At 40.5% G+C, this 26,877-nt stretch overlaps 1 protein-coding gene across 3 annotated transcripts in view; it reads left to right on the top strand.

Annotated features, from left to right (window-relative positions):
- The first annotated feature begins 548 nt into the window (after window positions 1-548).
- Window positions 549-26,877, top strand: part of gpr158a (G protein-coupled receptor 158a) — a 95,766-nt gene continuing 69,437 nt past the window's right edge. For 2 of the 3 annotated variants that reach the window (XM_085172328.1, XM_085172327.1), the window contains exons 1-2: window positions 549-2,004; window positions 21,307-21,412. In XM_085172328.1, coding sequence (XP_085028454.1) covers window positions 1,127-2,004; window positions 21,307-21,412 — 984 coding nt within the window. In that variant the 5' untranslated portion in view covers window positions 549-1,126. The remainder of the gene's footprint in view (window positions 2,005-21,306; window positions 21,413-26,877) is intronic. The other variant, XM_085172329.1, reaches the window with a different exon arrangement.

The following is a 26,877-nucleotide window of genomic DNA, read 5'->3' as shown; positions in this document are numbered from 1 at the left end:
GTAGAAAAACCTTTAGCCAAAACACGAGAACCTCTCATCCAAATGACTTCAGATTTGGTGGTGCACTTATTCATCTATCCAACAATACACCAGCATATTTTTAAAAGTGAAGGTCAGGTGAATTGTTGTGGAAGCAGGTGAAAATCAGAGAAACGCAGATAAATTATTAGTCAGAAGCATTTCAGCTTTCAGATCTGAAGATAGCAGCCTATAGCAGATGACATGTTTTTCAATTTAGAAAGAAAAGATGAATCCAGTCTGCACCTTGCTCCAAAAGTTTACAATCATGAATCAAATCGTATTTAATAAAGCTTTCCCCTCACTGATGATAGAAAAAAAATCTTAGTCTCCGAAAATTGATCTAAAATTAAGTGCTTAATTGTGATAAATCGGTTGAGGGTGACTTTGTCTGTTTCAGCGTCGGACAGCTCCTTCAGTGCTTCATCGGTTTCAGCGCCGGACAGCTCCTTCACCGCTCCACCAAACACCGCTCCGAGATTGACAGAAGAAGCGGCCACACGCATAAGACGACGAAGACGACGGGCTTTGAAAGCGCACGGATCCTGATGTTGCTTCTTCGTGGCTTTTATAGGCCTGCTTAATGCTTGCTGTGGTCGGAAGAGGGCGGAGTGCGTTTGCCATCCAAGTGAGAAGCTCCTCGACTCGGTGCCTCCTAAAAAAGCATATAAATATAATAATAACCGCCCCTTACCCCTCCCTCCTCCTCGTTTTGATTCAGTCTGTGTAGCCTACACGCAGAAGGAGAACGTCCGCGGCACAGCAAAGCCAACACAGTCTTGTCTACAGTGTGTGAAAGAGAGGGAGAGAGAGAGGTGGGGGGAAACAGCTGCAAGCGGATACTCAACATCAACAAGCTGTATGAGGCATCTGTGAGGAAGAAGAAGGCATTTGACGAGGGAAGGGGTTCCTGGCGGGTTTCCCTCTTTTTGTGATTTTAAGAACAGAGGCGTGGAGCTCAGAAGAATATCCTACAAGTGGTGAAGCGATGGTTTAGCGGGGCAATTTGATAGGTTCTCTGTGTTTTTTCTACAGCACACTCGCCCGACGACACTGTTAATTCCGAGCAGCAATCCCCCAAACATCTGTGGTCGCTCTCTGGAGGGAGATGGCTGTTTTCCGGCTGTCGCTGCTGCTGCAAGTTGGATTTGTGATCGGATCAAACCTTAAATACGCAGAATGGTCAGGGCACGGGGAGGATAACGGGGCACGGGAGGCGATTCACGGCGCTCAGACGCACCGCTGGCAGCTGGCGCATCTCCGCGCGCCTCATCACGCTGCCGGGGAGACGGCGGAGCTGCCGCAGAAGACAGACGAGCTTCTACCCAGGGTCGTCACGGCTTTTTTACACACCGGGGACTCGACCACCTTAAAGCATGCCAACTGCTCGCGAAAGTACGAGCTCACCTCTCTGCGGGGAAGGTCACACGCTACCCCGCATTACTCCATGAGCAGCGTGCTGGATACGGTGCTGCACGCCACAAACTTCCTCAACATGATCCTGCAAGCCAACAGGTCCAGGGAGCACAACCTCCGGCGAGACATTGAGTGGTACCACGCGTTAGTCAGGAGTATACTGGAGGGAGACGCCAAGATTCACCGGGCGGTTGTTACTTTTAGCGGGGATTCATCCTTCCCGGGGCCCTCGGTGCTTCTTCAAGCCACCAGGGCCGGCGGTGAAATAGTACTCCAAGACCTCTCCAACATGGCCCACCGACATCTGCACAACCGCACGGCAGAGACAGAGTGGTACCACGAAATAAAAGACAGGAAGAACCCCAATTTCCATAAAAGAGCGCTGAGCCAAGATTTCAGATCGGTGGACAATTCAATGAAAAGAGGAGAGAGTTTTATTCCGGACAAGACGCACGTCAGATGGTCTGCGCCCTACTTGGAGTGTGAGAATGGGAATTTTGTTCCCCGTTGGCTTTTGACCTTATCTGCTGCCTTCTATGGCCTGAAATCCAACCTGGCTCCTGAATTCAGGTAAGCACAGAGGGTCCAAACCTGAGCTATGGTGTGGAGGAACACAATATATGCAACACAAGCTCTAAAGGTGATTCATGTGTATATATACACACTGTATATTTCTTTATTACCTTTTAAAACCACATTTCCAAAGCCTAACACAAATGTGCAGCGCCTTCACTTTTTCAGCAGAACAATACATTTATGTAACAATGACTTTTTTTGTCAACCTAAAGGTGTGCTCAGGTGAGCTTACCCTCCACTACATCTCCAAACCTGGATAAAGCTTTATAAGGTGATCATACCTGCCTTACAGCTTCCCACTAGACTCCTCTTGTTACATGAGGGTGGGGGGGGGGGGGGGGGGGTTTCTTCTCTCCTCCAGTCTGACAAGACGGCGGGGTGCTAAAAATAACCCAGGGTGTTACTGGATGCAACAGCGGTGGAAACCTCTGGCTGCAGGCCCTAATTCATTTTTCAAACTCACCGGGGATGCACTCAGGAAATGCCTTGTGCCCTTTCTTTTACCTTCTTCAAGAGAGGAGGCTGTTAAATCTGCAATGAGTTCCGTAAGAAAAACAAGCTCAGCAGCAGCAGCAGATGAGGATATTTGGTTGAATTTCTCCAAACCATAAAACCTCCTCGGCTGCAGCTCGATGCTATAATGAGCCATGTTTTATTCCAGCAATAGTGACATGCACTGAAAGAGTCAAGTGTTAAAGCTCCATAGGATCCCGACTAACATCTCCTCAATGAATATTTAATCCAGATCACTAGTTGTGTTTGTACTGCCTTCAATGAAGCTTTCATTGATACACTCTAGTTGCTCACAGGCTGGCACGGATTGCAAATGAGCAAAAACCTGCAGTGATTATACTGTAATAGGCTATCAGCTACCTGGTGTTATCCCACACTAAATCCTCTCAAAGCAGCTTCACAGCAAAGCTCAGACTCCCACTAAAGCAACCTGAAGTCAAACCTGTCTGACACACCAACTCTAGTTTATTAGTGAAACCAGACTTTTTGTTTGGAGATTTTTTTTGTCCCCAAAGGATCTGAGTTACAGACATTTTTATTAAACCAGTTCAGCTGAAGCCTTCTCCATAACCCACTGCAGGCGATGTATAGGTATTTGTATTGTGTGAAATCCCTGAAAAGCTGTCTGTAAAGAACAGTAAAGAAACAGGAGAGTACAATCTATACCATAATTTACAGTTAAGTGTTTTACCAATCAGAATATTTACATTTTAGTGCTTTTCTTGGTTCTTGGAGTATTAAAATCTTCTAAATATCTCCTCATACTCTTAAAGTAGACATGAAAAACTACATGTATAAAGGCTAATTTACACGCCATTTGTTCTCTACACCCTAACTGACAAGGAAAAATAAGAGTGTCGGACTTCAGCTTGTCTGTCTGGTGAACTATCAGTGCACCTGACTCAAACACGCTCTCCCCCACACAGTCCTCATTTAGAAAATGCTCTAAAAACCCTAAAATTATGGCCAGTAGCTGGATTTTCCCATTTCAGTGCAGCTAGCAAAACAGCGAAGAACCACTTAATGCTAAAGAGACTGAAAGTGAACAGTATATTGTATTTTTCTTTTTTTTATTATTTTAATTATTATTGTTATTTATTTATTTTTTTACAAAACCCCATTGCTACAGTCAGTTGCAGTCCAAAAGTGGCCTCCTTAGGCTGCTTTTTAGTTTTTGTGTCCTTATTTTCCACTGAGGTATCGGTTCTGACACTAGTTAGGTAACTGAGTGTATCAAAAGAAAAGAAAAGAATGCAAAATGAAGCACAAATACTTTTGTGTGTGTGACTTGTTTCAGACATTAATATAAGTTAAATATAAATATTCAAATAAAAAGTAAAGTCTCCCTAAAAAAAGAGTAAAAACAATAAGAAAACCTAAGGAGCTTTAAATATTCCAAAGTTAAAGCGCATAGGTTTGTGCTATTAAAGAACGGATTTAGTCTATTGGTTAATTCCACAGTTTAAACCAATGATGGACCATGCCACTCCAGACTGCCCTCATGTTGGTCTGCTGGATTTTCCACTCCAGTATTCTCCTGTAGTTGTCCATGTCCTCCTTGATGGATTTCTTTAGGATACTTTAAGCTTCTCTGTCCTCCATACTGCCAGCTCTGAAGGTCCTCGTTTTCTTTTTAAGGAGTGCTTTGATGTCCTTTGTTACTCATGATTTGTTGTTGTTCCTTTGGAATTATGGAGTCGGTGCAGAAATTTATGTAGACTGATCAATTTTACGCTCCCATCAATGTCCTCTCACTACGACTCACAGAGGACTGGCCAACCATTCACCTCAGAGCGGCCTGGCAGGGCCACAAAAGCATCCTATGACCATATACTCACCATCCGTGTGGTCAGAGGCTGCTTCTTGACTAGAGGGACACAGTAGAGGGTTAGGTGAATCAGGTTGCGATCTGAGCTACCAAGCAGGATGAAGGGGGAGGAATAGTATTAGTCCTTAACATAAGATCTGCTGTTCTTTCATCTCTCCTCTCCTGCTTTGAACATAAATATGTGAGAATAGACTTCTCTCAAAAATGCATGTTGCTTTTCTGATTTATACCAAGCCATATTAAATCAAGCCACATAAGCAGTTTTAATCAATTGTGTACTTTCAACTGCATTCAGTGAGGTTTAGATGAATTTTGCAGACCCAGGCTAGTGGTTTCAACCTTTATGATTAGTCCGGTTCATTGGCTTCTTGCAGTGGCTTTGTATACACTGTGTAAAAGTGTTGAACTACCCCATTACTAATGAAGTCAATACTCACCAAATGAGAGGCTCTCAAAGATTGCATCAAATGTGTGCTGATTCAACCTGAAATATAACAGGACACATGGAGATGAGATGAATAGTCCTAGAAGAAATATTGCAGTAGAACTTTTAAACCTGTCACTACCCTTTCTGTCTGGTTTCCTTCTCTCTCTCCTATTGACCCAAATGTTAGAAAGAAATTTAAATTGTTAAGAAAGGACATGCTGTTCTCATTAATCACTGGCGTGGTCTTGAAAAACTTGACAGTCACAGCTTGGTTCATGTGTACCACTTGGCTTTGAAATACATATTTTGCACAGTCAAGCTCAGTGTTGGTCGTTACTTGAAAAAAGTAATCAGTAACTAATTACTGAGTACTTCCCCAAAAAAGTAATCCCGTTACTTTACTGATTACTTATTTTCAAAAGTAATTAATTACTTAGTTACTTTTTAAAAACACGATTTACAACCTGAATAGGTGATAAAGCAATAGATCTTTTAGCCCAATTCTACTTTTTCTACATAATCCATCATACAAAATTTAATCAAATGGAAAAGTCTCTTTTTAAAACTTGTTTTATTAGTTTTAATCTTTTAACTTTATGCATCAAGCAAAAATTTAATTATATGCAACATTCATTGACTGGAAGAAATTTGTTTAATATTTAAACCTATTTTCTGCACATTCCAGCACATAAAATAAAATAATTTTTTTGTGTTTACACTCACTCTTTCAAACAGATGCAAGTAAAACACAGCAGAAAATAAATAAAATCAAAGACTAGCGGTCCTGTTGCTCTATTTTCACCTGTACAGCAGGAGGAGCCTAGGCGGAGGTTTACCCTGGTGCAGGTGTGCCGCAGCGGTCAGTGGAAGAATCCGCGAGTTTCTCTGTGAATTTCACATTACGTGGTAGCGCACTCGGTGCTTGCTCGGAAGTTAAGGGGTTTTCTTCCCACGCAGTGAACAGCGGACGCTAATGTTTTTGTCACTTTTTATGGAATCAAACTCAAAGTAAGGTCAGTACTTCCACGCTTTAAACGCTGCACGCTCATACTCTCTCCCGCACTCCATATATTATCAATTGTTGATCTGCACACAGCTGTTGCCACAAACGTCTCACTCGCTTACGTCATTGTCACGAGACACTCTTGCAAGAAAATCACGGTTTTAGTAACGCAGTATCGCAGCGTGCTTACGGGAAAGTAACAGTAATCTAATTACCGTTTTTGCAATAGTAATCCCTTACTTTACTTGTTACTCGAAAAGAGTAATCGGATTACAGTAACGCGTTACAAGTAACTGCCCATCTCTGGTCAAGCTCTTCTTTTTTTCCACATTGTCGTGCCCTTTTCCCAGGTTTGTATCTTTCCTCACAGCCGTCTTTCTGACGCTTGTATCAGAGTAGCAGGCGGCTCACCCTGCATCCTCCCAGCGCCTCAGCAGCCTGCCAGATAAGAAACAGGAGAGGAAGGGAAGTGCTGGCTAATATAGCTGCCTCAGACATCAGTTCTCCTCCGCTTCCCCTCCAGATGAATACACAATCAATACAACAATGAATTAATAATGAAAGATGTAGAACAACAACCCTGCACGGGCTGTCTTTATTTCCAGCCTCAGTCACTTCCTCTTTGGGGTGATGATGTTGCAAGAAGCAAGGTGACTCGTTTGGACTTTTTCGTGCCTCTGGCATATGGAAATTAACACAAACCGAGACTAACCCCCCACGTCGCCCCTTTTGCTTGTTGAACGTGCAGGTGCTAAACAACTTATGTGACTTGTCGAAGCAGAAGTGTGCGGACGTTCGTTTGCGATAGATCGACCTGTTGTTTCTGCGAAGGTGCAAGAAATCACACCTCTCGCACTTCGTCTCTTTCCTTTCCAGTCTGTCTCTTCAGCTGCGCTCAAGGCACAGGGGAGACAGCTTAGCCCGCACAGAGAGGATTGGCTGTTTCCAAGTGTGCAGTGTGTATCTCTGTGTGTGTGTGTGTGTGTGTGTGTGAGCGTGTGAATGCCATTGGTGGAGGTTCAGACATTCTTCAGGATGACACTTTGTAGTCCTAATTGGCAGATCACTCTAACTTCAGATAGAAACTCATGACAGCAGAGGCACAAATAAAGAAAAAAGTGTTAGAACAAACAAAAGAAAGTAAGGGAAGGAAAGTGAGGCAGGCGCATTACTTCAAGCTCACCTTTCACAACACAGACCTTAATTGCTTTGAGGCTGGAGCTCAGGCACCGGCAGCAGCAGGAATAAGCAAGATTAAATGAAGCTTAAAAGCAAAACTAAATGGTGAAAAGTATGCATTTTCAGCTTATCTCTCAAAAAGGCCAAATACGTTCTAACTATATGCAGGATCCTCTACGTTTTTGCTTTGCCTCTCATTTTACTATTCATGCAGCTCTGTCTGGACAGCCCGAGTGCTTTGTGATACCCAGCATGTAACAGAGTGGGAGGCCTGGAGCTCCAGGAGGAGCCAGCAGCATCTGCTTCCATGGACTCCATCCAGAAACAAATAGGAAGAAAATCCCACAATTCCCGAGGCTAAATGCAATAATGTTTGATGCTAAACTGAGATGAAAGGTGGTAGGAGTAAAAAAAAAATGCATCCAAGAGGTAAATTAGATTTGCAGCTAAGCATACCAGCAAGGAGAAAACTAAACTGTACACACAGAAGGAAGCTTTTAAACCCGATGAGCAAAAACGAGTCCGACCTTGTAGATTTTCCATTGAGTGCGACCTGGAGGAAGCAGGGGTTAAATATCCCCGAGGCGCTGCTTCTCTTACTGCTGACGTCAGTGGGACTCCGCTGCTCAGTAAGGTGGCCTGTCAAAGCCTTCAGCCAGTAAATGTCAACATTAAGGAAAATCGAGCTACTCAGGTATTAAAGAGTGCTGTTTGGTAGGATTTTTTTGCTAATAACTATGTAAGGTTATCTTTAATGACCTGGTCTAACAGAGTAAGGACAGAGTGCTGTGCTGCGTTTGGAGAATTTATAAAGATTTGGACTGTTGTTAGATTCTGTAAATTGACAAAAATACAGGAAGATATTACAGAAGATAACTTATAATAAATAATGACAATTACAATGACAACATAACCCTCAGCGAAGACGACAAATAGAAGGAAATGCAGCTTTAGGATAGGTGATATGTAATACACAGAAGTGCTGCAGCTGGTCCTTTGGTGTATCTCCCCAATATTGCCATGGAAGAATCACTCCAGTTTCATCTTGTCTGTCAGGAAAATGTTCATGTTTGTACAATTTGGTACATATTTTTTTACATATAAAAGAAAGGTACCCAGAACTGAGTAGTTCATCATTATTACTAGTACATTATTACTAATGTATTAGTACATTATCATCATTTATTCATAATTGCTAACATACCTCCTTCTTACTTTGGTTTGGTCATTGGAAGAAGGGTTTTAAAGGGGCAGTTCACTGCAAAATTCATCAAACTATTCCTGCATTGGTTATGAATCTAGATTGCTTTGGTGTGATTTGCACAGTTATGGAGATATAGGAGAATTACATGGCACTGGTGGTAGTCGATTAACCAAAAATACATTTAGAAAAACTCAGCAGCAATGTCTCTTTCCAAAAATTATGACTTGGTTAGTTAAAAAAAGGTGGATGTGGACACTAGAAAAAAGTAGTTCCTATATTCAGCCTGCAATATATTTATAAAGTATCCAGTCATGATTTATGGAAAGAGACGTTGCAGCTGTATTGTGTTGTTGTTGCTTTGAGCACCACAAGGCAATAGTCATTTACTTCCATTATATTCAAGAGAAGGTAGACCTCTCTACAGCAAATATATTTCCAAAACTGGGAACTCACACCAAAACAATCTAGATGGATAAACAGCGCTATAAGCCAGAGGGAGAAAAAAAATACACAGAAATTGGATTTTGGGGTGAACTTTTCCTTTAATGACACAAGCGTACTGACTATAAGAGAAAGTGCCAGCACTCTGAAGAAGAAGCAGTCTTTATTCACTTTCTGTCACAGCCACTTCCCCACAGGCGCCGTGTCTTTTTTGATGACCAGAGACAGGACTCAATAAAATAACCCAGGTTGCACTGAAATGATGGTAGACAAGCAGCATCGTGCCCGGCGGCTCGACTCGCATTTTCTACGTGTCCTGTCAGCTTAATGCATTTCCATCACGTAAGGGACATTTTCCTTGAGAAAGCTGCACGGGTTCCTGCATTGTGATGGTTCCACGGCATAATGCACAAATTGTGCCCTCCTAAAAGGACAGCACCGTGTTCTTGTCGAGACCCGGAGAAGGAAATATGTAAGTTCATGCAAGCTTGCAACTCCTTTGGCTACACTGCTAAAGGAGGACTTTTAAGCTTTTGTGTTTTCATCTCTTTTGCATTAACTTTGGTTTAAGGGAATGTTTTGCTTCAGTTCCAGACAGTATGGGAATACTTCCATTGTTCAAAGTTGCACTTTGTTACATGTAGCACAGGTCTGCTCAAGATGTGTTTTGCAAAAATACTCAAAATATTTACCTACATTAGGTGAGGGTGCCACGTGGATAGAGCATGCAGAAGGCAGTGTACAGCATGCCCACCGATTAAGTCATTGGACTTTAACCTCCACAGAATAATCAAACACTGATTTTTTTTTTTTTTTTTTTTTTGCTAGGGAGCTGGGAGGTTAAATATCACTTAATTTACAAGAACCAGTTTCAGCTTCATAACAAGCATCCGACAATGCGTATAGATAGGGCTGGGCGATATGACCCAAAATTCATATCTCGATATTTTTTAGCTGGATGGCAATATAAGATATATATCTCGATATTTTTTAAAGCCATAAGGTAAGAACAAAAAGAGAGTTCTTAGTCAAAGCTGTGTCCCAGATGTTACACAGGCACTTTTATTAACATACAGCATAGATGTACATGAAGAAATTACTCAAAAATAAATTATGAGCATTTATTAAATAATAATGCTCCATAAATAAAAGAAAACTATGTTGTTTTTGTGCATAACAAAGAGCTCACAATTGTGCAGTCAAAATGTAAACTAAAAGACGCAGAGCATAATAACAAAGCCAAATTTCACAGCTGCTCTCTTTCCAAGTTCGTGACTGACAGCCTGGAGTTTGAAATCCGCTTCATAACCGTGTCTCTTAACAGGTGCCATTTATGGTCCTTATACACACACAATACGGTAATATTACGTTGAAGCACAGTACGTATCACTCCGCGAGGCTCCTCGGTAGCCGCAATGCTCCGACAATCCATCAAGCCGGTGCAGCTCGGTAGCTTACCAAAGTCGAACTAAAACATTTTTTTGACAGATTGCTGAGCGCTGTGTACCACATAAAATCGGTTCGCGGTCATCAAGCACAACCAGAATTCATACATAAGGCGCACTGTCGATTTTTGAGAAAATGAAAGGATTTCAGGCCGTGTATGGCGTTAGCATGGTTAGCTCGTTAGCATGGTTAGCTCGTTAACACGTTGACGCCGTCCAGCCCCACGCACGGGGCGATGCGCAGTAACTCGTTAACGGAGATTTGCCGTGTCCATCTTGTCGCTGCCTGCAGGTGAAGCGATGGGGGAGTTGTGTTCAGTGAAGAGGCGAGGCCGAGTAATATTGCGTAAAGACAAAAGCGGACAAAAGAGAGGCAAACTTGTGGCTTCACAACTATAATTATAGCGTAACATAGACTATATCGATATAAAAGATATTGTCACATCTTATATCTTATATAAAAATATATCTATATTTTTAAAAAACTCGATATATCGCCCAGCCCTACGTATAGGTGTGATGTACAGTATTTATTAACCATTACCAGTGCTTTATCAATAAACCTTGCAACTGTACAATAACTATCCAGATAACTGCATATAAAGCAGTTTTAAAACAATCAGTAAACTTTTAAACTATTGATCACTAGCTTCTTAGCTAAGAAGCTAAGAGCTTCTTAGCTAAGAAGCTAGTGATCTAAATAGTGAAGGGATAGTGTCTACACAAGCTGAAACAAGGTGCTTTATGAATTTATGGTACCTTCCAATTGGCTTGTATTTACCATGAGAAGGGTAGATATTGGAATCCAAATTCTTGTGTCTTGAGTTTGACCTTGAATTTTTTGGCAACAGTTAGCTGTGCTAAGCTATCAAATCATGGATAAGTCTCTCTACAGAGGCATTAGGCAGTGAAGAGCATAAATGAGATCTTCTAGAACGTGAATAGAAAGTGAATAATGTTCTGCAACTTCAACTCACTACGGGCAAATAACTGCTGATGATGAGAAGTGGGCAGTACCTAAGATAAACTTTTCACAAATTTAAGGTGAGTAACTGAAGCAAATGCCAGTGCCAGTGTTGCCAACTTAGCGACTTTGTCGCTATATTTAGCGAGTTTTCAGACCCCCTAGCGACATTTTTTCTAGAAAAAGTCGCTAAAAAAAGACGTGAAAGCGCATATCACTTTTACTCTCAACAAGCAGCGGGTGCTGTAACGCAGTCAGTTCTTCTTTTACTCTTATGCTGTTTTGTGGATCAGGTTTAAAACTACTTATAAACACACACACACACAAAGTAACTCCACCAGAGTGCCTATTTCGGGTCACTTTTGCCGGTCCAAGCCCGGGTAAAGGAGCAGGGATGGAATTGTGACATTACAAAAAACAATAATCGCTAAACGAAATTTAATTTGTAGTTCTAAATAAATTCTAAATGCATTTAGGACGTTTTTTGCTCACTTTATGTCTCGTCCACGATGTTGTTTCTCTCTCCAGCAGCGTAGGTTACAATTACATTAGCATGACCAATTATGCAAATTAGGTGATGACGTCATTTAGCGACTTCTAGCGACTTTTAGGACAACCAATAGCGATTTTCCTTACTGAGGAGTTGGCAACACTGGCCAGTGCGAGAGAACAATAATGTTCATTGACATATTACTTGGTAGAACAAATGTGAGAGGATCACATAGGCAACCACAGCCTGGAATGGTGCCATCAACTTCAAAGCTGCGTGTGATAAGTAAATCGTTTCCAGTGTGTACACAGCTTAATGGGTCATTTTAGAATTTTAGTAAGTGGTTGATAGGCAACGTGATGACATCATACCCATGTGCCAAATGTAATTGCTCAGCTTCTGATTGTGTAGGAGGAGCTGTAATAAACATTTAAAATTTTAACCCTGCACAATGAAAAGAAGGGACTTAAATATATTAAATGTTTTTTTATTCTTTACACATTTAGTTAAAAAAATGACTGAAAAAGTGTTGTGACTAAAAAAATGTTAGCTAGTAGTTAAAAACGTTCAAACAAAGAAATTTTAGTATTTGAAAGAATAGGAGTGAAAAAATAAGAGCATGTAGGAAACTGAGAAATTAGCTGTAACGGTAAACTGAAGACTTAAGCAGGGGTGTCGAACTCCAGGCCTTGAGGGCGGGTGTCCTGCAGTTTTTGGATCTCACCCTGGGTCGCCACACCTGAATCAAATGATTAGTTCATTACGAGGACTCTGGAGAACTTCAAGACATGTTGACGAGGTCATTTAGCCTTTAAATCAGCTTTGTTGTATCAAGGTTACATCTAAAATCTGCAGGACACCGGCCCTCGAGGCCTGGAGTTCGACACCTGTGATTTTACAGTGGGGCAAAAAAGTATTTAGTCAGCCACCGATTGTGCAAGTTCCCCCACTTAAAATGATGACAGAGGTCAGTAATTTGCACCAGAGGTACACTTCAACTGTGAGAGACAGAATGTGAAAAAAAAATCCATGAATTCACATGGTAGGATTTGTAAAGAATTTATTTGTAAATCAGGGTGGAAAATAAGTATTTGGTCACCTCAAACAAGGAAAATCCCTGGCTCTCACAGACCTGTAACGTCTTCTGTAAGAAGCTTTTCTGTCCCCCACTCGTTACCTGTATGAATGGCACCTGTTTGACCTCATCATCTGTATAAAAGACACCTGTCCACAGCCTCAACCAGTCAGACTCCAAACTCCGCCATGGCCAAGACCAAAGAGCTTTCGAAGGACACCGGGAAAAGAATTGTAGACCTGCACCAGACTGGGAAGAGTGAATCTACAATAGGCAAGCAGCTTGGTGTGAAAAAATCAACTGTGGGAGCAATCATCAGAAAATGGAAGACATACAAGACCACTGATAATCTCCCTCGATCTGGGGCTCCACGCAAGATCTCATCCCGTGGGGTCAAAATGATCATGAGAACGGTGAGCAAAGATCCCAGAACCACACGGGGGGACCTGGTGAATGACCTGCAGAGAGCTGGGACCAAAGTAACAAAGGTCACCATCAGTAACACACTACAACGGCAGGGAATCAAATCCCGCAGTGCCAGACGTGTTCCGCTGCTGAAGCCAGTGCATGTCCAGGCCCGTCTGAAGTTTGCCAGAGAGCACATGGATGATACAGCAGAGGATTGGGAGAATGTCATGTGGTCAGATGAAACCAAAGTAGAACTTTGAAGATGAAACGAGGCTGGGTCTTCCAACATGACAATGATCCAAAACACACCGCCCGGGCAACAAAGGAGTGGCTCCGTAAGAAGCATTTGAAAGTCCTGGAGTGGCCTAGCCAGTCTCCAGACCTCAACCCCATAGAAAATCTGTGGCGGGAGTTGAAAGTCCGTGTTGCTCGGCGACAGCCCCAAAACATCACTGCTCTTGAGAAGATCTGCATGGAGGAATGGGCCAAAATACCAGCTACTGTGTGTGCAAACCTGGTAAAGACCTATAGTAAACGTTTGACCTCTGTTATTGCCAACAAAGGTTATGTTACAAAGTATTGAGTTGTATTTTTGTTATTGACCAAATACTTATTTTCCACCCTGATTTACGAATAAATTCTTTACAAATCCTACCATGTGAATTCATGGATTTTTTTTTTTTCACATTCTGTCTCTCACAGTTGAAGTGTACCTCTGGTGCAAATTACTGACCTCTGTCATCATTTTAAGTGGGGGAACTTGCACAATCGGTGGCTGACTAAATACTTTTTTGCCCCACTGTAGGTATCGCAGTGCTTATATGCAATGAACACTTACACCAGACAGCTGTTAAGTATAAGTAACATTTCACATTTGGTAGTCTATCAATTTCCCATTGTTTTAATATAACTAAACATTTTTTAAAGTAGGTTTTTTTAGGTCTGTGTAAGGCCCTAAACTAGCTAAAGTTGTTATATATTGCAGCATCCTGTCCTGTGACTAAACAGGCTAATCAGTTTCAGTCTATTTTCTGCTTTGAGACCTATAGCTCAAAGCGTATGAAATTCAGTGTTCACTGATGAATACATCTAAGACTGACTTGTAACAAAGAGGACACAGGCAGGCCTTCAATGCAAGCATCTTTTGATGAATATCCTTTTGTGAATATAAGCTATTATGTAGATATATCTACAGTCAGCTTCTTAATGTTTGTGCAGCTAACATTAGCTCAGAAAGAGTCAGTCAGAAAGACTCCCGCTGGTGGGATGCTCCTCTCTTTGCTGGCCTGGCCTTTAGACCCACAAAGAATGGAGGATAAAAGGAGAAAGCACTCTGTTTCCTTGGGCACCTCTATCTCTTGCTCTCTGTGATAATCCTCTCTTTATGCCCGAGGGCCTTGATGGCCACCATGATGGCTCTGCCACATGCTCCTCGCTGCTGCTCTCAATTACGACCCAGTCTTTGTGCAGCACATACCCAGTCAACACCACCGTTTCCAACATTTTCTTCTTTCTTTTTTCCCCCCAAAAGCCATTTTATACACCATATGTCCTCTTTGACTGGGAAGCTAAAGGTTGCCTGGGGAGTCGGGAGGAGAAGGGGGAAAAAAAGAGAAGCCGACTGCAGACTATTTTCCTCTTTGTGCAGACTCACTTTTCAAATGCAAAACCTAAGCAAATGTTAATACTTCAGCTGCCACTGAAACTAACGGTTTCATGAATCCTCCATCACTAACAAATCAGCGTATTCTTGTGTGTCTGCTGTGTTTCAGTGCGACATTTCCAATCCTTATTACATAACAGAGAATTGCATGTAATTTCTCACACGAAACAACCAGCAGTGCAGGAGAAAACAGCGAGGTCAGTTTGCCCCAAGGCAGGACCAGAGCAGCAGTTATTAATAACAGAGGTACAGGCAAAGAGAGCATTGCACTCACCTGGTGTCCACTGGGAACCGGGAATAGTAAACCGCCTCTTAACACCTGGAGAACATGCCAGAGCAGCAGTATTTGTGTATGCGTGTACATTATTATTTTTTATTGCTATTTTGATAACATGTATATATTTTTTTATTTTGTTTGTATAGCGCAACACATCCCCAAGTTTTAACTGCTTGTTTTGACCCTGGAGCTTTTACTTACTATGCTAAATAAGTGATAACAGTCTAGCATGGATTACCAGATGGACAAAGACTGCTGTAGGCCTGCAGAGCCTCCACAATGTCTCATGCTGTGTGTCAGTTGTGGTAATTTGATTTGTTTGGAATCCCGGCATTAAATGAAACCATCAAGGCTTGAAGGTGGCCTTAGCATTATCACTTGTCATGTTTACCAATGACAGTTTACGTGGCCAAATAAATAGATAACAACAAATAGATAATTCCCTAAATAAATTTGAATTATCTACATGATGGACTTTAGTTTGACTTAGTTTAGCTTACCCCACTAACTACAAGGACATGCACCTGTCTTACTTTATGACAGGTGGGGTAACCTTTTGTCCCCGAGTACCCTGAATCTGTTTAGTGGAAGAAAATGCAGGGAGGGATAGTTCATTTCTTATTTAGCATAGTAAGTTAATTTCTTAATATTAAGCTAAAAAAGATTTTAGATACCATGTTTGGAACAGTAACTTATTCTAAGGGTTGCTTTATTAATGTGTAGTAATATTCCCTCGTTTATTTTTGATATTTCTTTGATTTTTTTTCATTTCATGTTGTATTGTTTCAGCTAAGTGTGTGTGTGTGTGCTGAAGAACTCTTGTGTTCGAGGACTCAGATGCAGGAAACTGGGACACAATGGGAATCTTTCATCCAAAACGGGCAGTGCTCTCACAGTGAAGAAGTCAGTGAAGCGACTATTTCCAACAAGGGACTTACAAAAGTCCAGAAACAAGCAAAGGTCATACATGAGGAAGAGATTTAACATGAGAAAGGGGGAACTGAAGGGTAGCTAATGTTGTACATACTGGGTTTCTATCCACTCAAAGTCAGCCAACCAAAAATTAAGAATTGCCTGGCTCTGTTTGAATTGTCCAGTTTTTCACTCAAATGGACTAACTAGGGAACAAGTGCAGACAGCTGATGATACCTTTGCTGCAGATATCTGTCACCAAAACAATAGCAGAACATCTGCATAATACTTGGGGCCAGGGATAACTCAGCATTGCTATGTCTGAATGATTGCACAGTGCAATTGAAACTTATCTCCCCACAGCATTTAAATAAAAATGATAAGAACTGCATCTGCTCACAAAAGCATAATAGAACCTGCGTGGTACGTGTGATGATTTTGTAGTGCACTACAGTGGAAGTTTACAGATGAGATTTTGAGCACCACTATAAAATGGTGTGGGCATGATATAGGGCACTATATGGTGAACAGGTGGACAGTTTAAACACACAGATGAAAATAATAAGACTAAGCCGGTTACAGTCCTGTCATAAAGCTGCTAGTTCTGCCTGTGTTTTCTTCTGCTATGACATTCTGAAATATCCACAGTTTTTTTAACGCTTATGGATCAGTAAATTTTGCCTTTCCTTTGGTACCTGCTGCTTCTCCCACTTTCAGTTTGTCACAGGTGCAGTTTTTTTATTGCATTCTATTATTTGTATTTTGTTTTTTTTGTTAAATTACATAAACCATGAACTCTGTCTTTTATTCTCCCCAAAAAGTGATATGTCAACATTGACAGCATCTTCTGCCACCTGCTGTTTTGAGTATTGTTTAGTTACAGCAAGACATGGTTCAACCAAGGTGTTACTATGGAAACCACACTTTTGCCTGGTCTCAAAACTGAACAGTATGGGACAAGGTGTTTGTATGAGTTCCAGCTCATGTGAGCACAGAGTAACTGCCATCTAGGACTAGGTTGCTAATGTATGAAGCCATAACTAATTTTACATTAGTCATCAATCTAAACTACATAGAGATCTGTAACCTTTATAATATATCGTATTATTTAATTAGTTTAGTCTGTTACTCTTACTGTGTTGGAGCAACTGTAACCCACATCTTTTCCTTAAGGATTATTAAAGGATTCTGATTCTGATCATTAGTAGTTGGTGCAACTCTACTGTATGATATGATGGAAACCACAGAATCGTACCAAATATCTAATCAAGTACTCTTTTACATACAGGTTTGTCATCAGTCAAAATGCCTCATTATTAACGTTAAATTACAAAAACAAGTTGAAAAAGATGTGAAGAGGGTTGTTCATTTAAAAACAGGCTGCAGATAACAGTGTTCTCCAGACCATGACACTTTAACAAAGTGGCACCAGGGGCCAAATGCATTAACAAATCATTGGGCACTAATTAAAGCCTTAATAGCCAATGATCATTAGCTGAAACTTTCATCATCTACACCCTGAAACAGATCTCAGTCATGAATCACCAATCAGCCACAACACTAAAATAGATGAGGTGAATAGCTTTGCTAACATAGCTCCTGCCAGTTAAAATTTAAAGCCAAATTCTCACGTGTAGATAGCTGAGGTTTAGAGCATACCCAAAAGATCTTGTGGGGTATCTTTGCTATAAAGTGATTGTAGCTTAGGAGGTAGAGCAGGTCATACACTAACTGAAAGGTTTGTGGCTCGACCTCGAGCTGCTCCAGTCTGCATGTTAGATAGAAGAAAACAACAACAATGTAGAAAACAGTGCTTGTATGAATGGGTGAATGGATTGGATAAGGTTTGTAGAATAGAAAACCCCTATATAAGAACCAGTCCATTTATCAAGTGGAACCAGACACAGCATTGGTGTTGCGCTGATACACATCAGAAATAAGCTTGTAAAATAAGATAATGACATTTTAAAAAGTTAATGATGCAAACATGAACTACATGTGCACTCTACAGCAGATGATAAATAAATCGGTGTTTATATGAAATCAGATATAATTTGTTGTTATGTGTTTTTATGCATGCACAATATATATCAAAACGAAGACGTAATGGCTGAAACTGCGGTTGTCACAATTCATGTGGCTAAGCTTGGTTCCCAACGTTTATGTAGATTTTACTGACTAATATTAACTCCTTAAGCATTAACGCAGACTGCGTGCACTCCTTCGTGGCAATGATTTTCCTGATGGAAGAGGCGTCCTGCCGCACTTCAAATATTCTTCAGGAATGGTTAGAAGACCATGACAAAGATTTGAAGAGGTTAACTTCTCAGACCACCACACCATACAACTTTCAGAGCTTAAAAACATCTACTGTGAAGGTTAGGTGCCTGATACTACAGAAGAAATTCAGAGGTGTTGTAGACTTCATTGATGGCGTCATAGTTATTTTGGCAGAATTAGGGGGATTTCTATTAGGCAAGTTGTCTTAATTCTCTGATGAACTCTGGGCTTGACTGTGGCTCAGGAGGAAGAATGAGGCATTTACTAATCAGAAAGTTAGTTGTTGAACATTGGCTCCTCTAATGTGGATGTTCTTGATCTTGCAAATGAGCCAAGTTTTGGCTTATTGTGCACCACTCAATTTTTGTAACCTCTGACGTTTTGCTGTAGGTAAAGTAAAACTGGAGTTCATGGTGTGATGATGTCTCCTTTAGACACTGTTTAGGCAAGATACTAAATACTAAAAGTGGTTTGGCATAAAAAAGAGACTTGAGTATGAACGTGTATTAATAGACAAATCAGGCTTGTATTAAGAAACCACTTTGACACTTTTGTAGCACTTTTCTACATCATTCGAGCACTTGATCGAACCATCCCATCGTTTCAGGAGAAAGGCAAAACAGACTTTTTTTGGAAAAAAAATGTTGTATATGATGTTGTGTCAGTATAAAAAAGATACAAATTACATATTTAGGGTTAGTATTTAGATGACTATGAGAACTTAGACTTAGGTGATTAATGCGGTGGTATATGACGTATATCCATACTAGGTCAGGGTCAAGAGTTTAAAATCTACACCAGCGGGTTTTTTGTTTTCCTTTAAATGCAAAACACAAATCCTGGAAACTGGGAGACCAAAGTTTCCTGTTAATCCTATAACAAAATAAACCCAGTGTGAATGTCAGTGTTCAAACGGGCATCAAAGGAGTTAAAGGTCAGTGCAAAGTCGGCCGCTGATTTATTTGCAGGGAAGCAGCTGCAGGTTTTGCCTGATTAAATAGATAACAGCGCTGATTCGCCCGCTCACTTCAGAGCAGGGTTTGTGTTTATATTCATCCTGATCAAATAACAAAGTGTATATTTGGTGATTTTGTTCGAAAGCTACACGGCAACGCTTGGTTTTCTTTCCTCTCGTGTCGGCTGGTGTTTATGTAAAATGTTGTGTGTGAGAAACTTGAAGGCGCTGAATGCTGGATCAGAGAAATACCTTTTTTCATATGTGCACATTATCTTGGTGTCATGACACTCGTCCTACTGAGCTATAACTCTCCAGAGCATGTCTTCCATAAAGTTTAAAGTCGGTATAGATTTTCTAACAACACTTGCCTCGGGCTGTGCTTCATTTTTAAGTCTACCAAGAGAGAAAGCCTGTAAGTGGGCTGAGGTCGCTGAGAGACAGTTTAGAGTTTCTTGTGGATTTGAAGTATTTTGTCAAGCTTGTTTAGTTTTTTTTTCCTTGTATAGTTATGCATATAGTATACAGCATTATGTAACTGTCTGTTGGTTTGTCCTGTGAGCTGCACTTGTGAAAGGGACTTATGCCACACCAGTGAAAAGATTTGTCAGAATCAAAGGGGCCGACCTTCAAAATCACACACGGTGACCTCTTCACAGAGCTTCAGAAAGCTAAGTAAGTCTAAATCCTCAACAGCTCCATTAGAAGGTCTTGCCTGGCTCAGCTGGTCGAAACGGAACAAAGAGTCCAGCCTTGCTGAGCCGCCATTGCAGAGTGTCTCGTTGTGATGTAGTGCACGGCTAATTGCATCTCTGTCAGACTGATTTCTTTTAGGAAGAAGAGATGAGACATGAGGCAGACAAATGTCTGTTTTTGCTTTATAACATGTTAGAACCCATTAAAATTTCAGTTAAGATTCCAAGTACAGGTTTGTGCAATTACATGTTGAGGATTTTAAGGTAGTGTAACTCAGCGGTCCCCAACCCACGGGCCACGGACCGGTACCGGCTTAGTGGCGGCGAGAGTTAATCCTCGGGTGTGAAATTTATGGTTTTCAGGGTTTTTATCAGTTTTTAGTGTTATTTTATAGAATTCTTATCATTAACTCAGTTTCCCTGGGTCTTTTCCCATGTGTTACCGGTACTGGTTTTATTTTGTTGTATCTATCCGCAACACCTTAAAAGCCGGTCCATGAAAATATTGTCGGACATAAACTGGTCCGTGGCGCAAAAAAGGTTGGGACTGCTGGTGTAACTTTACTGTACTTTTAAGTGAAATTAGTAGATCAGACAATAACATACAGCTCATAATGTACTTGCTTTATCTACCTTCCTCAGTTCAACTCTTTTAATTTGAAAAGCTTAGAAAACCATCCAAAAAGATCCCGTCTGACACAAATCAATCAATCACTCAATCAATAAATCAACAAAAGGGTAAATGACTTTCTTCAACAGCGGGTTTCAGTTGGCTTTACTACACTTTGTTTACTCCGTGGTCTTTTTGTTGTTTTCGGGTTTTGATTTCCTTGCAAATATAATTGAGTTTAGACTTGAGGTTTTATTGTTGTTCCAAATGTTTCAAGTTTTGATTTTTGTGTTTGTTGAATGTTTCGGTTCTTGTTTTGATTTCTTTATTCTAGCAGATTACAACCTTTATTTTTTGTGTCCATTTTTGAGTATTTACTTCCTGTTGTTTCTTGTGTTCTTTTGTAATGCCAAGTTTCAGTTTTACATCCTGTGTTTTGGTTCATTTCATTGTTTCTTTTAGTAGTTCCCTCAGTGATTCTTTGTTTTCTTTCTGTTACTTTCTGATTTATTTGAAGATGAGTTTTCTGTCACGTCCTTTGTTAGTTATACCACGTGTGTTCTACTGTCCAATCAGACCTGTGTGTATAAATAGTCCCATCGTCACAGGGAAGCGTCTGTTGTGCTTCCTTTTTTGCACTTGATCTTTTTTCATATGTGTTGGTTTTCACATTTATGTCGTGAACTTTTTCCGCCTGAACTAATGGCCTTGTTTTGCGTTCAAACCTCCACACTCTTAATTTTTCTGATATACAATATGCTTAAAATGATACAATTTCAAAGTGCTTCAATTCCACAGCTGTTCACCATAACAATCAAATCGTGAAATGTTAGAAAATCATGTAAAGCTCTAGTTGAGTCCAAGAATAAAAACATGGAGGTAGAAATGACCCTAATAGATCTCTTTTAATGTCCTTCCATCTTGCAGGGGAGTGGTTCGAGTGGACATTAATCTACAGGATGTTGATATCGACCAGTGCTCCACTGATGGCTGGTTTGCTGGAACCCATCGATGCAACCTGACCACTATGGAGGTGAGTGTGCCAAGCATAGGGGCTAGATTGATTTGCTCAGTTAAACTGAACTGTAATCCACACCTACTGTGTCACATCTACACAAGGCTCCAAATGGAAAACCAGTAAATCTGTATGTCTTGTGACAAATGTGGGGATCTGATTCACCTTTAATGATACTGCTAACAATATAACCACTAAACTAAAGTGAACAGTGGATACAAAGCATCACTTGATGTTTATCTATGCGAATATATCCCACAGCGTGCCAAGGCTGCAGGGAAGATTTATGTTTTTGTCACACATGAAGCTTTGTCAAAGGCAGCTGCAGCTCGTCTCAGCTATTACCTCTGTCAAGGTTGCGTTGTCATGAAATATGATGTGTTTGTCTGACACTGAATGCACAGCTTTGTGTGAAACTAGGTAGACAGAGATGAGCCAAGTCATTTTGTAGTCATTAGCCAACTGATAAAGTACACAGACCCTATTGGTTCAAATCTTGAGGGTTTCCTTCCAGGGTCAAGAAATATATTTAACTCTAAGTATAAGTGCCTGGAATTGAGACGGAGGGTTATACTCATGTTCAGCATTGGCAGAGTGGCTCTGGTCATTTTTAAAATGAAAAACGTCTTGTCTCAAGGCCCACTTGGAAAAGATGATAAAATTCTCAGTACTGTTATTTTTAAGAGAATGTCAGACATCCACATTCACCATTATGAAAACTATTATCATTAAACACCGAAGTTAGGTTTCGGGTCAGATAGTCATATTACTTGGCTTGTTTTGGACAACTTTTTAATCTGTAGTTTCTAATCGCACCACTTTATTCAAGTTAGCTTGATTAGCTCTGCATCAGTGTGAGCACCTTTATAAAAGCACAACGCCGTGTTTAGACAAAACCAAACATCTTATGCTAGTCAAGCGTGGTGGTGGAGGGATGGGCTGGTTTTGCAGACATGTGAACTGGGCACTTATTCTGGAGTCAAATATGAGACCATCCGTCCAAAAGCTGAAAGTGGGTCATGCAACAGAACATTGATTACCTATATAAACTTAGGTTATTGCTGGTAAAAAAAAGGTTCAATAACCTAGTGGATGACCAGTTTAAAATGAGAAAAGTATGAAAATAAAACTCTACAGAAAGTGCAAAAGTAAAGATTTACAGTTTCACTAATTAAATAATTAATAATGCCATGTTATGTGCAGGTCATTACATTTTTATTCCTGCTGTTAATTGCAGCCCTTTATTTACCTGTCCTGCTGTCTACCTAGCAGCTAGTCTCCTGTCCGTTTCAGCCTCATCCTTAAGACGGATAGATTTTGAAGAGGTGCCGTAGATCAGGCTGCTTCATAATGCATGTGATGTAATGGATTGCAGTGAGCCTCTTTGAATAATTAATCACTCTCTTTGTCTGAGCACTTGCACCTCTCTGTGGACAGTCAATGCCAGAGACATTTGACATAGTGCCTCTGTGTCGGGTGACTGCGAGGAGAGAAATGCTTGGTTAATGGCATGGATTTTAGCCGGGTTTGCAGAATAATGTGTGCTCACACCGCGGGTGCATGTCAGGAGCGTGCTTGCTCAGAGCTGAATGATGAAAGCTGTTGTGGTTGTGGCACACTACAGGATGTGTCCTGTGTTGCTTGACAGCTTTATCGTGCGGAGGTGCTCATTATCGTCATGCCTGCTAGATAAACTATGTGGACAGGGAGAGCAACTGTATATGTGGACGTACGCTGACCAAGAGCAAGAGCAGCTACAGCCACCTCATTGTTAGTTGTTGATGTGGAATGCAGGGGTTGTAATTCATATGTTTTGCAAGAAACAAAAAAGCAAAATCTTTGTATCTGTTAGAGCCTCTTTCTGGTCTTAAAGTGCATGGCCAGGCAATTTGGGGCTGATAGAGGAGGCAGATGTTTCTCGAGCTATGGATAGAAAGCATGACTGAAGTGTAATCAAATGTTTTAGGATTTTTTTGTGTGGTGATGCTGTAAAAAACACTAAAAGGGTTCCCCTGTATTTGCAAATAGGCGTTCATTTAGTTTTATTGACTGTTTTTTTAAGCTGTATAGGTATTCCCTCTTTATGTGCAGCAATTTGATGTGTAATGGGTTTCTTTGGGACCATTTTAAGATCCATGTAAGGCGTACTTTCTTTGTTTTATTGGAAACAAAGCACTTTGTTATGATCGTGTTGGGGTTGTTTATTTATGTGCAGCATTCTCATTCCTTTTCCACCCCCAGATGCTCTTTATAGCAGCATTTACAGCAAACTCGTCACTACTACTTAGTGTCCTTTATGCATACATCTCGCCATCATTATTCGCATAACAACTACGACTTCCATGCGTCGCGCATCCGCTGTTTTTCATTTGCATCTTAGGAGCTGCTTAAGTGGCGCCATTCCAGCAATTGAATTTGACAAAATGCAGTCGCTTGCAGCCGCCCTGCCGGATTTCCAGGCCTCTCTTTCCTCTCAAGCTGCTGTTTGTCCAGCCGAGCGTACAGGCAGCCCAAACTCAGATGGAGGCAGATGACATGGATGACTGATCCAACAGGCGCGCACACTAAGGCAAAGCACAATGAAGCTCAGATTATTGACAGGAAAAATACAACAACCCCAACAGCATCCAAACACTGTGGTTATTTGAGGGCAATGCTGTTTTAAAATCTGTCAATATTTGTCTTTGATTCTTTAGTTTGTATTTTTGATTTCTTATGTTATATTTGAAATATGTTAAGTTCTTGTATTGTTATTATTAGTTTTGTTGAGTTTTAGTCTAGTTTGTGTTTCACCTATGTCCCCTTGTTTATGAGTCTTTTTCTGTTTGTCATGTGTTATCTCCTTGTCTATATAGGTTCCCCCTGTGTCTCTCTCCTCTGTGTCCCTTTCCCTCTCTCTGTCTCTCGTGTCAGGCTTGCATGTCCCAGTTCATGTGTCTCCATGTTTCCTGTTTTATTTTGAAAGTATTGTGTTTACATGTTCAGTGTGTTTAGTTTTGCTTCCCCCGTGGCATCTTGCTCATTCGTGTCAGCTGTGTCTCCCCAGGTGTTTCCACTTCCCTCATTGCCCTTCTGTGTATTTAAGTCCTCTGTCTTCCTCTGTTCAGTGTTGGTGTGTCTGTTTTCTTTTCTTCATGTCATGTCTTCAGGAATCTCATGATTCTGTTTAGGTTATGTTCATGTTTTTCTCATAGTTTCTCATATTTACCTGCTCAGAATCACGATCACGTCTCATTGTCATAGTTGTCATAGTTTAGTTTTTCCCAGTCTAGCTTTTAGTTTTAGTTTTCGTCCCGGTTTGCTCTGCATTGATTTGTATTCACGTTTTTTGGCCAAATAAACCGCTCACGTTTTGTTACACCTTAGTTTTTGTCTCTTCTGTGTCTGCTTTTGGGTCCATGCCACAAACGCACTGGCCTGCCCAACAGGACAACTTCATTTTCATTTCACCATTTCTTACAGATTTCCAAACTGTGTGTGAAATCATTAAACAATACCATTTTGTAGGAAAAAATATTATTTGACAAATGAATATCAAGATGTCACCAGCTGCTGTGCAAGCTGAAGTTGAACTGTGTATGACATAATCTCTGGGGAAGCAACTGAGTGATATGGAAGACTCACAAAATAGCAACCTGCTCAACCTGTTAATACACAGGATTCCTACATAGAGCTTGTGAAAAAGGCTGAAGTCACACCTTCTCTGTATTTTCCTAGAAAAAGACCTCTTGCTGCTGATTTTCAATCCAGTTTTGGGTTCGACCGTTATTCCCCTGTTTCCCTTCCATAAGAATGGCTTCTTGACAGCTACTCTTCCATTAGGATAATCTCATTTAGGTTAAATGGATCAACTAAAAAGGTCAGATGCATCTCTCAGGTCCTTTGTCAGGTCTGTTAACCCTTTAAAACCGGTCAGAGCGGGCACGCTCCGTTTTGCGTAACTATTTTTAAAACCCTGTAGAACTGCAACCACGTAAGCTAGCACAATAATTTTTTTTTTGCATATGAAACCAGAGGAGTTGTACTTACATGTTATGCCATCAGCTTGCCCTAGGTCACGGTTTCCTTCCACTTATAGCTTTGCAAAAACTGCATTAAAAGCACTTGCAGCAACAAAAACACAATATTCCAGAAACACTCTTTGCCGATCCGATCAGCTGTTCATAACACTTCCTACGTTGGAACAGACGTCAGCGCGAACTATGTCCGCCATTACTTGCCCGAAACCGGAAGTGACGGAAGATTTTTGCAGAAAATGTAGTTTACCTTCGGGGCCTTATAAACCTCTGCTGGTGTTTTTTAAAGTCATGTTTGACTTTATGCTTTCCTGAATACTTTCTGGGATGCTTAGAACTAAAATTGCACTGCTGGAAATAGTTTATTTTGATGCACATGCTGTTTTTTTGTAAATTTGCATTATAATATTTTATCTTCGTTTTTCCTGCAGTATATAAAAATTGGTGTATCTCAAAAATAAAACTAAATAAATTTCCTGTGGTTGGAAACTATTTTGTGCAACTTTTTTGTATTTACAGTTTTGAGGGATAAACCTCTTAAATTTCTCTAACTAGAAATATGTGTAAACTCCCCCCTCCCCCAAAAAAAAAACAATTTCCAATTTGTTTGTAGTTTATTGCACTTTTTTGCAATTTGTGTAGTTATTATGCACTTAATGCATACATATTATTAAAGTTTGGGCTATAACAGTTGTATTGATGTATAGCAACTTGAAATGCTCCCAAAAATGGCACTACAGCATGTAAAAATATAAAGATAACTCTGGCGGACTTGGTTCTATGGTAGGTCTTAAATGGATAAGACATGACTTTCAGATACCATTCATCTGCTGCAGACAGATTTTTTTTTTTAAGCCTGCCACTTCTTATTTTGTCATCTCTTTTGGCCAATTTCCTCAAATTTTTTAAGGACACATTGCACACCATGCTGAACTATACCAGGTTCAGTGCTAATAGCTTTTTGGAAATCACCTCATTGGTGCAAATATGCTGCACTATGCCTTTTCAAACTATGCTATCTTGGGCGTTTTGTAATAGTGCCAACTAAAGAAGGATGAATGGCTTTTGCACCGTACAGTACATTACTATACACACATTGCCTCAGTAAATATCAGTACTCAAGCACTTAAAACCATAATGCGAAAAATAGACATAAAAGAGGAAAGGAAACAGTACTCGACATAATGAAGTATTTTTACGTATTAATATTTTAATATTTCATTTTATTTACAGTGGGGCAAAAAAGTATTTAGTCAGCCACCGATTGTGCAAGTTCCCCCACTTAAAATGATGACAGAGGTCAGTAATTTGCACCAGAGGTACACTTCAACTGTGAGAGACAGAATGTGAAAAAAAAATCCATGAATTCACATGGTAGGATTTGTAAAGAATTTATTCGTAAATCAGGGTGGAAAATAAGTATTTGGTCACCCCAAACAAGGAAAATCCCTGGCTCTCACAGACCTG

This window comes from Neolamprologus multifasciatus, chromosome 9 (genome assembly GCF_963576455.1).
Source record: "Neolamprologus multifasciatus chromosome 9, fNeoMul1.2, whole genome shotgun sequence".
In the NCBI taxonomy this organism is placed as follows: domain Eukaryota; kingdom Metazoa; phylum Chordata; class Actinopteri; order Cichliformes; family Cichlidae; genus Neolamprologus; species Neolamprologus multifasciatus.
Note: the sequence above shows the minus strand (reverse complement) of the source record. Positions and strands in the feature narration are given on the sequence as shown.